Here is a 13,318-nt window from a genome sequence, read left to right as displayed (position 1 = left end):
GATTACCCATGTTGCTCACCTTTCTGTAAACTGTAACTAACTCCATTCGTACCTAAGACAGTGAAATTTCAGGGGCAGGATGGTTGAGTAGTTTAGTAGAAACACACAGCCAATGACCATCACACTGATGTGTAAATCACTGTCAGATGATGAAAAAAGGACATGGTCTGGTTAAAACTCTGCACTCTGTTTTTCAGCCTGCATAATTCATAAAAGCCCCAGATCTCTCTCTCTCTCTCTCTCTCTCTCTCTCTCTCTCTCTCTCTCTCTCTCAGCAAGGCATCTGCAGCACGCAGTGGGTGAGGTGAGGCAAAATCTCTCAGTAATACAGCATATGGGAACATTAATGTCAGCTCAGAGACTGTTCCAGCATGAGCAGTACAGGGCCGTTCTGCTGTATCTGTTGTAGGCAGGCCTTCACTGACTCTGTCTAGTACTGGCCAGCGTACACACACACACACACACACACACAAACCATCAGTGACAACAGTAGTGTTTACTCAGTTGGGTGTGAATATTAGTTTGTCTTCATGTCTCTTTCAGGTAAGCTTCGCTATTTTTGTTTATGTAGCGTAGTTGACACCAAACACCCGGTGCTGTTACAGAATGACAACTGGGCTACTATCATTAATATTACATCATATCTACCACAGCATGAGACTGGCCCTGGTTCTTCAGCCGCATGTCATGTTTTAGCTCTGATTGTTTTGTCCACACAAAAAACGGTTTTACCCTAAAAGGTTATGTGCAAAAGTATATGTTACTCTAAACTCTTTACTTGAACCCCTAAAATGCCCACTGACTGAAAGGCAAAACAGGGTAAACAAAAGACCCATCACATTACTTTAATTCAATTCATTGCTGTAAGAAGTCATTGATTGGTTAATGTCACCTTACAGAATCTAAATTTAGATCTTAGAGTGGAAGAGGAGAGAGAGAGAAAGACACAGAAAAAAGAGGAAGAAAGAGAGAGAGAGGGAGAGAGAAAGAAAAAAGAGAAAGAAGAAAGCAAGAGAGAGAGAGAGAGAGAGAGAGAGAGAGAGAGAGAGAGAGAGAGAGAGAGAGATTACAACCACTAAGAGAGCCTCTGGTCTGTGTTTCTGTCTGTTAGTCCTCTGTGTAAGTGCGCTATGTCCCCCTCAAGACCTGGGGCACACAGAGAGAACTGACTTCATCAATGTCCACAACTCACATTAAATTCCTGAATAAAAGAAAACATGATACACACACACACACACACGCACACACATATATCCATCAGTATTCTTACACAGACTTCAAACCCACAGTTCATGTGGAGATGGAGTGTGACTAATAAATTATCGACATTAAGCTTTCAATCAGAGAAATGACTATTTCTAAAGCCATGAAGGTCATTAGATCATACCAGATAAGTCAGAAGGTACTAGGCTGGTTATTCAAGGGCAGAGGTTGCTTTATGTGTTTGTTCCTGATTATTATAAACAATGTATGGATCAGTGTAATATTGATTCCCCATAGTTTACAGATAAAGGGATACATTTGTCTGCTGCTATATTCAGAAAAGCACAGGTTGATTTGAGAACACTGTTTGAATCACATCATTAGTGCTAAGTATACTGGGATGGTAAAGAATACATTATAGATGTACAGCTAATATGTCTTCAAAGTGGTCTACGTTATTATGTAAAAAATACAGTCACAACTCTAAAGCAATAAAGCCTGAATACGGGTCTTTGGTAATTAACAGCTTTGAGAATTAAAGAAATATTTGATTACCACAACAAATGGTGAATTATAGGAGAAGACGTTCATTAGCTCAGTTAAAATATTATCGTGCGAGGTTTTCTTGTCTAAAACTGTATGGGAATCCCTCCTAGTCAAGGCCTTGGAGCTGCCACCCAATCTACCAGCACCGTAACCAACCACAGCCAGCTAATTTCCCATTTCCCATCACGTGGTTTCGTGCTCCGTGCTGATTGAAAACTAATTGATATGTTGATATCTGCATTACATTATCTGTGGACATTTCTGAATGTGGTGAGGCATATAACTAAAGCGATGTTGACAGAGTATTTTGCCACACAAAGGCTATATCAGAAACAACGCTGAGAGATTACATGACTACATGATCTTATGTTACATCGTGTGTTTCACTGCATCATTTGAAATCACATGGTTCCCATGTTAAGAGTCACTGTATGAGAAAAATATGAATCAAATCACATGTCGATTAAAACATTACCCCCAGAACGCTGAATGATCAAATATAATTGATTGAGTGATACATGTCTATCAAGTTGATGAGGTCTTTGCCTGCCTTGTATGTGTGTGTGTGTGTCCGTGTCCACTTGTGTATTTCTAAATGTTTATACGATAATTGGAACAATACTGCAGAGACGCCCAAAACACACGCGCGCGCATTCTTTGCTTAAGCACACCTCTGTAGCCAATTTATGCTCTTTTGAGGAAAAAACGCATATTCTTCTTCGAGAAGATGGAAGGTTGAGATGCGTTATCGATTATAGATGATCTTACACGCAAGCGTACCTTGCATCATCACAGCAAAACCTTGCGCCCTAACAGTGGGCAATAAAGAATAAACTTACCGCAGTCTTCACACAATATGCTCTCCACATCTTTTTTTAGATTCTTCCCACTGGTGTCCAGTGGAGCAAACGATGCTTTGAATACTAAGGGCTCCTCTGTTGGGTCCATGAAAAAAATATATCTGTGGTCCTTTTCCACTGCAACACACGGAGCCTCCGAGCCGAATTCCCCGACGGTTACGAGCTGCTCGCGCTCCAGCCCGCCGCTGTTCAACGGCCACACGTCCAGCACTTTGACATTCACACTGTACGGTTCCACAGAGACGTTCTCAGGCAACGAGCGCACCTCGCCTTCGATCACCACTGCCGATCGGTAAGCCTGGTCCTGCAGAGAATCCAAACTCGGGGCGTAGCAGGCGAAGGAGACCCCGATGACCAGCATGGAGAAATGCACCGGATCAAGCCTCCTCATACCGTCTGCTGTGGCTCAGGGGCGGCCGGTCGCGGTGCTGCAGTGCTCTCAGGGCAGACGAGGGGCGCGGATGGTGGAGTAGGGTTGAGGTGATAGGGGACAGTGAATAGGCTCCGGTAGCGGGGCAGAGCGGCGGCAGACCTTGCGCAAGTGTCCATGCCATCTGAGTGTGCCGCTATCCCCATGCAGCCCGCGATGGGGAAACACCAGCCACTTAGAAACCGGAAACAGCCCTGGTCATTGGAGCTGGGCTGAAAAATCCCGTTGCTGCATTCTCCTTCAACTCAATTCCGAAACACTGAAATACATTCATAAATTACGCTCCATGCAAGATCTGCTTCTACGAGATGCTTCTATTCGCGCATTATCCAGCTAATGACATCGCCCAGGTGGGCGCTCAACCTTTAAAAAAAGTCTATTTAAGACAGGATTTTTATTCAGTATGCTGAAAATAAGCGGCAGGAAAAATGCTTCTCCCAAGAAACGGTTTATGGTCTGCAGACAGAGTGGCCAGCTGATTTGTTCTCCTAAACGAGACGACACGCCAACACGCGCGGGAGCTGTTCAGTTGAACGATGCAACAAGCGCGTCCCCTCTGCTCGCATCCCGTGCGCCCATCACACACCAGCGGCTTACGTGAGCAAATATCACCTGGCCGGATTGTGGCGTCTGCTGGAAGCTCTTGCGCAAATGCCCTAATGATCAGAGCAACAGTGCAACAGTCAACCCACATGCGACGACTGTAGGTCAACGAAAAACCCACCCCAACCAAAGCTCAATTGAGAGCCAAATCTCACAGGCATGCATTGACACAGTGCTACCCTACGAGCGAGATGAGGTGTTTTCTTGTGTAGTTGTTGATCATTTGTGAGGAACAGTTCCCGTTACCCAATAAAGAATATATAGAATATCCGCTGGGCACCGCAGACTGCAGCCTTAGATGCGATGACTAACGCTGCGAAAGTAGCTCTATGCCATCATACCCGGCCGATCTACAATGAGTTTTACATTGTGCCTCTTTTAGTGCACAAATACTGCATTCAGGTCACATTTAGAAAAAAAATGCCATTAAAAACAACCAGCCGAGCATCAACAGAGCAGACCCCTAAATACCCCACCAGCCATATTTAGGAAGGCAACAGGTCCTGCGGGTATTTGGTTGAGACAAGGCAAGGTCTACAATTGAAGTACAATGATTTTTGCGTCATGCCAAATACCAGTGCATACATTTACGGGAAAAAATACTTGTCAGCTATAGGATAGGGGCTGAAAAGAACCTCAGTGGTGTTTTAAATATTATTGTTTGGTAAAGTGTATATACATGGTTGCATCATCTGGTCACAGCAGTAAATGCGCCGTCAAAGACTGAATGTGCAGTTGAGCTGCTGTGATGCGCTGCTTTAGGGCGACATCTGCAGTTGGAGACGTGTGTGTAAAAAGCATAGCATATGACGATTTTTTTGAAGAGGTACCCTATACGCACAGTTTTTGATGTTTAGTTTTTTCAGGCGAAAATCAGTTTCTTTTCCAAGAAAAAAACCCTCCGATGTTGCATTTTTTTGTACATTTTTTGCCCAGAAAAGTTTTCAAGACTTCTTTTTTCTTTTAAAGGAGGAGAGTTTGTGTCAGTCTGGTGCTTGTTTTCATGTTGGATGCTATAAAGGCTTTGGTTTTATATTTAAGCCTACACAAAGGCGATACGTCAGATTCTCTTTCACTTACACCTTGTCTCTTTTGCGCTATCTAGTGTTTTGTGGTTCATTCAGCTTTTCATTAATCAGTTAATTTAAATGCACTCTTGCCTCACCCGGGCGCTCTCCGTGGTCCTGAATCGAAGAGGGGCAGCAGGTTATCTCCCCTTAATCTACCATAATTATTGTATTTGAATCGCAAACAGTATTCTTTTTTTATTATTATTTATTTAGTTTTCTCTGATGGCCTCATCGCGAATTTTGATCTCAGAAAATGTTTGCCATGCAACTGAATCCAAATGCTTTAGTGCTGTAGACCACTGAGGTGGTCCAATAGGCTCCGTCTGCCAACTGTTACTCCTCAAACATATTAAAATACTCGCCCACGCTCATATTTTACATAAATTATTGTGTTTTACAAGATCGTGTTAGGGTTAATTATGCAAGTGACATGGGTGCCTGTTTTATTTTGTGTGCACTTGTCATTAAAACATGATTATTGTTTCTGAAATAACTGGAGGAATCATTGGAGTCACTGATGTAATAATTTTAAATTGAACGAATACAGTAGTAAGAACTGAGTCCACTTTAATTATTGTAAGTGATGGAAATAATATGGAACTCTGATACAATTTGATGTAATTTCAGATATTGACAAAACTTTAGTCAAACAAACAACTATACAAACACGCAAATTAAAACATAAATTCTGTTTAAAACCTATGGGTAGACATTCTCCATTTCTGCAGCTCTGCGCATAGAAGGCGCTGATATGACTGTAATGAACACACCCTTAATTTCGTCCATCTCCTGGACTACAGTGAACCAACAGTACTAATATTATTCCAACCCGTGAGTGTCATCTACAGATCTCGCGAGAGTGCAAGTGTATTTGCCTGGTAGTTGGGGTTGCAGCAGGCTGAGGGAGACGGCGAGAAGGTAAGCGGGGAGGCTGCATCATGGCGGATAGAGACAGTGGAAGTGAGCAAGGAGGATTCGCCACGGGCCCCGGCGCCGGCCCAATGCATCCGGGCGCGATGGGCGCAGCGTCACGACTCCAGCATGACACGGAGGAGCTCGCCTCAAAACGGGTTGACATTCAGAACAAACGCTTCTATTTGGACGTGAAGCAGAACGTCAAAGGCCGCTTTCTGAAGATAGCCGAGGTCGGGGCCGGGGGAAATAAGAGTCGTCTGACTCTGTCGATGTCAGTAGCCGTAGAGTTTCGCGACTACCTGGGAGACTTCATCGAGCACTATGCTCAGCTGGGTCCCAGCAACCCGGACATTGTGCAGGACGAACCACGACGGGCGCTTAAAAGTGAGTTTCTGGTTCGAGAGAATCGGAAGTACTACATGGATCTGAAGGAGAATCAGAGGGGGCGGTTTCTGAGGATCCGACAGACCGTGAATCGGGGGCCCGGATTGGGAACGGCGCAAGGCCAGACCATCGCTCTTCCTGCCCAGGGGCTAATCGAGTTCCGAGACGCTCTGGCGAAACTTATCGACGACTATGGAGTTGACGAGGAGCCCGCAGAACTGCCAGAGGGCACCTCATTGACTGTTGACAACAAACGCTTCTTCTTTGACGTGGGCTCGAATAAATACGGAGTTTTCATGAGGGTCAGCGAGGTGAAGCCAACCTATCGCAACTCCATCACAGTGCCCTGCAAAGTGTGGTCCAAATTCGGTACCACGTTCTGTAAATACGCCGACGAGATGAAAAAGATTCAAGAGAGAGGCAGAGAGAGGAGGGCGCGCGAGCTGCTACCGGAGGGCCTACACGGAGACGATGGAGACGAGGATTAACGGATATCTGTATATCCACCAGAAAAAAAAAGAACATTAAAATTGTAGAAAAAAACGAATGACATTATAATCAAGCGTTACTGTAAAGAAGAGAGCGAAAGAAGGAAAGAATTCCAAGGGATTGCCCTACACAACCCTCACAGACTTACAGTTACATCTCTTCACTCATCGCCGGAGATTAGCCACTTACCTACCATTTAACAGTAAGCCGCTGCTATCAATAACATTATATATGGACTGATTCCTGGATGATGACAGTGATAGGAAAATAGATTGGAAATGTGATGCCTATATCCCTAATAACCTGTAAGTTTTGTACACGTCCAAGCTATTACAACAAAATTTCCAAAGTGCAAATTCAAAACAAAACAAAAAAGTTTGCTAGACTAAAAATATTATTATTGTTATTATTATTATTATTATTATTATTATTATTATTATTATTATTATTACTGAGTCCTGAAATTTGACTTCAGCACAAGGCAAACATATTCAGAAATATTCAGAACCAGTCAATGCAAGTACCCATAGAGTCTAAGGTACGTTTAGGATACAGTGTTTTCTGTATTTCACGTGCACTCCAAAACACTGCGCGCAGTCAATCTCAAGAGCAGCATGTGTCTACCCTCTATCTGAAAAAAGGCATATGGAGGACCAGAAATGGAGTTTTCTACTCGTTTGCCTTTTGAAATGTATACAGAGATGATGGGATTCTATAAAACAGCACGTCTTGCAGTGCGCTTCTATACCAGATTTGTACATAAGAAGAATGAACAGGCAGCATTGTCGGGTCGGAGAGCCATCGCTTCAGACCGGTAAACGTATATTCCTACTCTTAAATATCAGCCCTATTGCACCATGCCCATAGACACTGGGCGAATTGTTTCATTAAAGTGCTAACTTAGAACTACAAATTATGATTTTGTGAATCAGATCTATTTAGATCCTTATGAAATTACCCACGTTTTCTGTGGGAATTTTTCTTTTCCGGGGGTGGGTGGGGGGGAAATATTTAGAAAAAGGAGCTGTCCACCAGTGCAAGCATGAGTTGCGTAAAACGGCGCGGATGCATGTGAACCTGCGCGGAGCATCCTCTACAACGTCAAAAACAACCTGGTGCCTTATACTCCACACGTTTACATGCTTTACGTGTCCGATCCTTTCGACCGCTGTTTGTTTTCTTTATGTTTTGGGTCACAACAGTGTATTGCTATGCCACTTGTTGTGCTTCTGAAGGACTTACAAAAGCCAAACTATAAATAACTTGTAAAAGAGATACTTTTGAGGGGGGATTCCTTCCCCTTGTCATCTGAACGATGATGATTCCAAAACAAGCAGCGTTGATGTAAACATAGTCACCGAGAGACGGTGTAGTTGTGCTCTTCATGCTCCGTGTACAACAACAAAAATACGCATAAAGTGGATGTGGTTTGGATGTCTGTTTGCTACAGTCCTGCGTTACGCTTTGTAGGCCTATATAATTAGGCTAACGGTCGAGGCAGTAGCCAATTTTGTATGGTGCTAAAGCCCACACTAAGTGGGAATTACCGGTCTTGCTTATCAGTTGCTGATTTAATATTGTCACTCCACGTTTTGTCGATCTCAATATTCTGTTCTGTTTGGTTCTTCTCACAAGGGTTTCATCGCTAAAACAGTATAGTGTGCAATATTGTACGTGCCAACAGTGGCATTGTATGTGTGTCGATCAAAACGTTGTCCTCTCTACAGAAAATTACTATTTGAACGCATGCGGCTGAACGTAGGCCTACATTTCTAGTGACGATGTGAAGCTTCTTTCCGCACTTGTGGTCATGAAAAGATAACTAAAATTTGCGTTGTAAGCTGTAACCTTGTCAGAAACCCTAGGTTAGTTCCACTAACCCTATGTGTCCTCAAGGAGATGGGGAGAATTGCTGTGACTCATTTGGATGTCAAGCAGCTACATCCAAGTGTTGTATGTTGTGTAAAGAAATTGGAACTGAACGGCACAGTAGGGGCAACTTGAAAAAAACAAAATCTGCTCTTTGAAGAGCTCTTAGAGTAGTTCTTTAAGTTGCTTATTTCTCTCTATTGATGTCAATGTTAAAGGCACAATGCTTTCCATATGGAGAGTTTCAATAATTTATTTGAAGAATCTCTGAAGAATGTTGTGAAATTAAAAAAGAAAAAGAAAAAGAAAAAAGATTTACCTATTTCCTCTCCGTCTTGAAAGATGTCAGTCACCAGTGTTGAACGGAAAATGATATTTTGAGGTGATTTTTCTGTTATCAGTTGTAATAGTGATCCAGTATTGATAGGATTTGATGGGTAGTGTGAATTAGACTGCTGAAGATCTCTGTGTGAGAGAGAGAGAGACAGCTTGACTGTCGTAAACACTCTCATACAGAGAAGAGAAGCTGGAGGCCCAGACTCATTGACTAGTTTGGGTTTTTCTCTTTTGTAGAGGTCAGCAGTGTATTCTCTGCCATAGGCAACAGAGATAATAATACAGAATGGGAGCTCTGTTAGATACAGACTAGATAAACAACATAAGTCATGGGGGGGGGGGGGGGGGGGGGGGGTGTTAGCATACAGTTTACGCATTACCAAGAGGTAAAGGTGGTTAAGCACTTTCTTTTATTCATCTTCTTTCCCATCAACCTCGTTCGTTACGGGTTGTGATTGGGCCATAGCCTATTTCCTGAAGATGTGAGACTCACTTTTAAGATCATTAGTTCTTATAGAGAACATTCTTGTTTCCTTTTTCATCTTTTTTTTTTTTTTTTGGAGACCGGTAAATAATCTTTCCCTAACACTGCCCCGGTTAAATTTATGTGCCACACGTGCAATGGCTTTAACCTATTTAATTATGCTTATTCGGTGTACATAAACAACAAAATCATAACTGGAAATAAATAAGACGTTTTGAACTTCAAAAGGTCTATCCTGGAACATAATTAGAAAATCTTCAATAAATCTACAACAACCTACAGTATGTTTTTTTTTTTGCACTCAGATGCCTCAAAGAAATACGCACATGCTTAATTTTTTGCTTTCTTTCTTTTTTTTTCTTCTTTATTTGAAGTGGAACTGTTGCTAACTCTTAAGGTGCTATTGGGTACTAAACTGCTCTGCATGTTTGACAATACTGCCTAGAGAGAAAGCAGTGTTCAGACAAGACTGGTTACTTTCCCATTTGTTTGGTCCTTAGTGTTAGATTTTCCTCTTCACCAGCAAAGTTCTCGCTTTGCCTCAGCTTCAGCTTCACAGATGTTCACATCTGAGTATTTTCATTAAAAGATGAGCAAAAGTATCCTATGGTTTCAGGATTAAAGCACTATATATTGGTATTCATATACGACTGAATGCTGCCTAGTTGGTACTCTAACTGTGTGGAGGAAAGAAAAAAAAAAAAAAAGAGACCCTCTTTATATTAGTTGTCCCTGATAGCTATATATTTACTTGGTAACTTTAAGAAATAAGTTGTAACTACTGTGTAGGTACAAATTGTCAAACTGCACTTTTTATTTTTAACATGTTTAATTTCCAATTCATAATCACACGTAATGTGGGAGTACAGTCTAACGTCGTATGCCTATGCTGTGGTTTTTATGGGATTTATGTAGCTGTTACATAAATGGAGCGTTACTGAGGATGCAGAATATGAAGACAGTCGTAGTTTCCTGTTAGAGGTGCTTCTTCCTTTGTCACTTGTCCTTAACTGTCAGAATGTTTATTTTCTGAATCTATGAAGCTTGATAGCTGCACGACCACCTTAAAGTCCTTACCAGTCAAAAATTTTCATTTGAAATATTAATCCCAGAGGAAACATTCGAAGCAAAATGACTTAAAATATTTAGCAACACATTAACACTTCAATTTTAGTGTGTGTGTGTGTGTGTGTGTGTGCACGCAGGCGCACACACACATACGCACACCCACACACACACATATACACACATACACACACGTGTGTGTGTGTGTTTAACCTTAAAATTGTTTTATTTCCCCTTTCTGGGTAAAGCCTGTCATAATCTTTGGTTAGTTCTCACTTTTCAGTCCTAAACCCACATGAGCTCAAGGCCTTGACCAGCTTAGCATGTGTCTGTCAGCATACGCGTGAGTCTGTCCTATGAAGAGACTGTATAGGCTATACCAGTTTTGAGCATATGGGGACATGGCGCAATGGGGTCCGAGTCAAACGATTCAAGGGTCAATGCACAAAGACGGTCTTCACATATCCCATGGCCCATCCCCTTTTTAATCCCTATGAAATGTGTTATACTTAAAAAAAATATATATATGATCTGTGATGTGTGTATATATGGTTTGTTACATATGATCCTCCTCTTTATGAAAAAAAAGATAACATATATATACAGGAAAAGCATATTGCTGTTTTTTTTTCCTTTGTATTTTATACTTACAGAAAGCATTGAATCAAATGGATAAATACTTGCACTTTAAATATATTAAGAAAATAAAAATCTGCATATTATTTTTGATAGGAGTTCTCACATTCAAAGAGTATAAATTACTTTCCAGGCATTGTGACAATTTGCTGTTGGGCAGAAATGTATCAAGTTCTTCTACTTTATTGAAGTCTATTTTGTCTGTGTTCCAGAAGGTTTACTAAAGAAAAATGCATGATGAAGTAATAGTGTACCAACTGTTATTTTCTTTAGTTGGTTTTGAAAAAAAAAAATGTCTGATGATAAAACTGTGATAACAAAAAAATCTCACGTACCTACCCGTGTTGAAAACTTCTACCATTACATTTTAGAGTATTTCTTACATTTTGCCTTCCCTTATTAATATGGTGCTTAAATTGGCTTAGAAATCCTCTCATTCTTCTCTTTGTCGTCATCATCATCAACAATCACCATCACCATCTTTCTCTGTATCCTACCGTTCCTCATTCCTTGCTGTTTGTGTACTCTCACAAATTTATTAAATTTCCGTTATTAGTAAAATGTGTGTTTTTTGTACATGTATGTATGTTGTTTTGAGTTGGAAAGCTTTTTCGTCTGAAAATGACTAATTGCAATAAAACATTCATTCCTCCCTGGCATTTGACCTCTTTTCCTGTATAATTATTGAAGGTGAATATTACGTTTATCATTTCTGTACAGTTTAAGAGCTTATGCTTCTCCAAAGTGTCCAAGCTTTAAAAACTAATGTGCTCCATTGAATGAATCAAGGAAAGCCATTTTACATGTAATTGGACAGATGAATGAGCACATAAAAACAGAGCAGAGGCTTAGGTTGTCTGCAATAAACAATTTCAATCATGTTGTATCCAATAATGTCACTCTGTTTCTTGAGAGCTGTCCACGGTACTGAAAAAGCTACGCCGCGTAGCGTCAACAAATTAGCAACTTTCTAAGTTGCTAACTGGAGACTGAGGACGGAGCCCCCTAAGACTGCGTGATGTTTATTCTTTTTTTTTTTTTTTTTTAGATATATGAACATTTATTCGTTTTAGCTTTTTGACATTATTATCTGGGATATTTTCATATACTGACTGCCAGTCCAAGAGATCCACCTGACATTTTTTAAGTTGTGGTTGAATTCCAGTCAAAACAAACGAGGCCATAGCCACTGGGTTACTATGGAACAAAGCAACGATAGATTTTGAGATATACAGGACAATCAGCGAAACAAATGCAAATACAACCCTAAGACTCTGAATTGCCGTGTAACTCACTTTACCATTAGGGGTTTTCATTTTGTAGATAAGAGAAATATAGTGTATTACTCAACCGTATCTAGGTAACACGTGAAAACGGTGAATAATCATTCGACAAGTTTGATTGGGTCAGATTAACTCTGAGTCAAAGTATGTTCTTGATGAAAACATTTGTAACTGTTAAATAATTATTAATCAACACACCACCAGTCGTTTTAATATAAAATGACTTTTATCAAGCACTTTCACTAATAAACAGCAAAGGCGCTCTTATTACACACATTTTTTTCCTGAACCTGAAAAAAAACAACGAGTGTGGGGAAAATCAGAATTGCCCTTATATGAATAAACAATGAAAAGACAGCCATTAAAAGGAAAAATGGTAACCTTACAGTACAGGGGAAAATTATATCCATTAAAAAAAAATCAGCAAGTATATTCTGCTCTTAACATTGAGGAAAATTCTTGCGGAACATCCAAAGCCATGAGAGTGTAAGTCTGATTAAGAAAGGCGTTAATAAGAATTTTAAAAAAGCAGTTTCGATTTCACAGCTCGAGAGGGTCACAGAGAACCACCGAGCTCGCGCTCGTCATGCTCCAAAACTATAAAAATGTCCTTGCCCTTGACCGAACAGACAAACTTTGTACCATGGAAATGAACTCAGAGGTAATACGCGAAAGAACAATGTTCCATTTAAAGGCTCTAGGATTACTGCGGTAACATCGACGTCTTAATGAATTTTTTTTAATTTATAAAAACTACTTTGGGTAAGATATGGTTGATTCCATGTTGCTGTATTTTTTTTTTTTTTTAGCGTATTGATTACACAGTTCAGTAGGCCTCATATCAGTCTTAAGTTTGTCTTGCGATGTAAAGAATGACAGCATTGTAAATGTGTGCAGTCCTGCTGCTTTATGTTTTAGGATATTGTTCTTCAGTTAGAGAAATTGCTGGAAGGAGCTGTGGTCCCTGTGGAGCAGGCGGGAGAAAAAGTGCTCCAGTGTTCCCTTCATGCACATACAAAGATTCTTCCTCAGTAAAACCTCCCAGCCACATAACAGTCTCTCTCTCTCGCTCTCTCTCTCTCTGGAACACACACACGCTAGCGCACACACACACACACACACACACACACACACACACACACACA

At 40.9% G+C, this 13,318-nt stretch overlaps 2 protein-coding genes across 2 annotated transcripts in view; one reads left to right on the top strand and one right to left on the bottom strand.

Moving 5' to 3' along the window:
* Positions 1-3,000, bottom strand: part of nrg2b (neuregulin 2b) — a 35,208-nt gene extending 32,208 nt beyond the window's left edge. The window contains exon 1 of the mRNA XM_030792788.1: positions 2,589-3,000. Coding sequence (XP_030648648.1) covers positions 2,589-3,000 — 412 coding nt within the window. The remainder of the gene's footprint in view (positions 1-2,588) is intronic.
* Positions 3,001-5,637: 2,637 nt separating this feature from the next.
* On the top strand, positions 5,638-6,499 carry purab (purine-rich element binding protein Ab). The gene has a single exon (XM_030766222.1). The coding sequence runs from the start codon at positions 5,651-5,653 to the stop codon at positions 6,497-6,499; it is 849 nt and encodes a 282-aa protein (XP_030622082.1). The 5' UTR covers positions 5,638-5,650.
* Positions 6,500-13,318: the final 6,819 nt, after the last annotated feature.

The sequence above is a fragment of the Chanos chanos genome, chromosome 2 (assembly GCF_902362185.1).
Source record: "Chanos chanos chromosome 2, fChaCha1.1, whole genome shotgun sequence".
Lineage (NCBI taxonomy): Eukaryota > Metazoa > Chordata > Actinopteri > Gonorynchiformes > Chanidae > Chanos > Chanos chanos.
The sequence above is the reverse complement of the archived record's forward strand: the minus strand, read 5'-3'. Positions and strand labels throughout refer to the sequence as shown.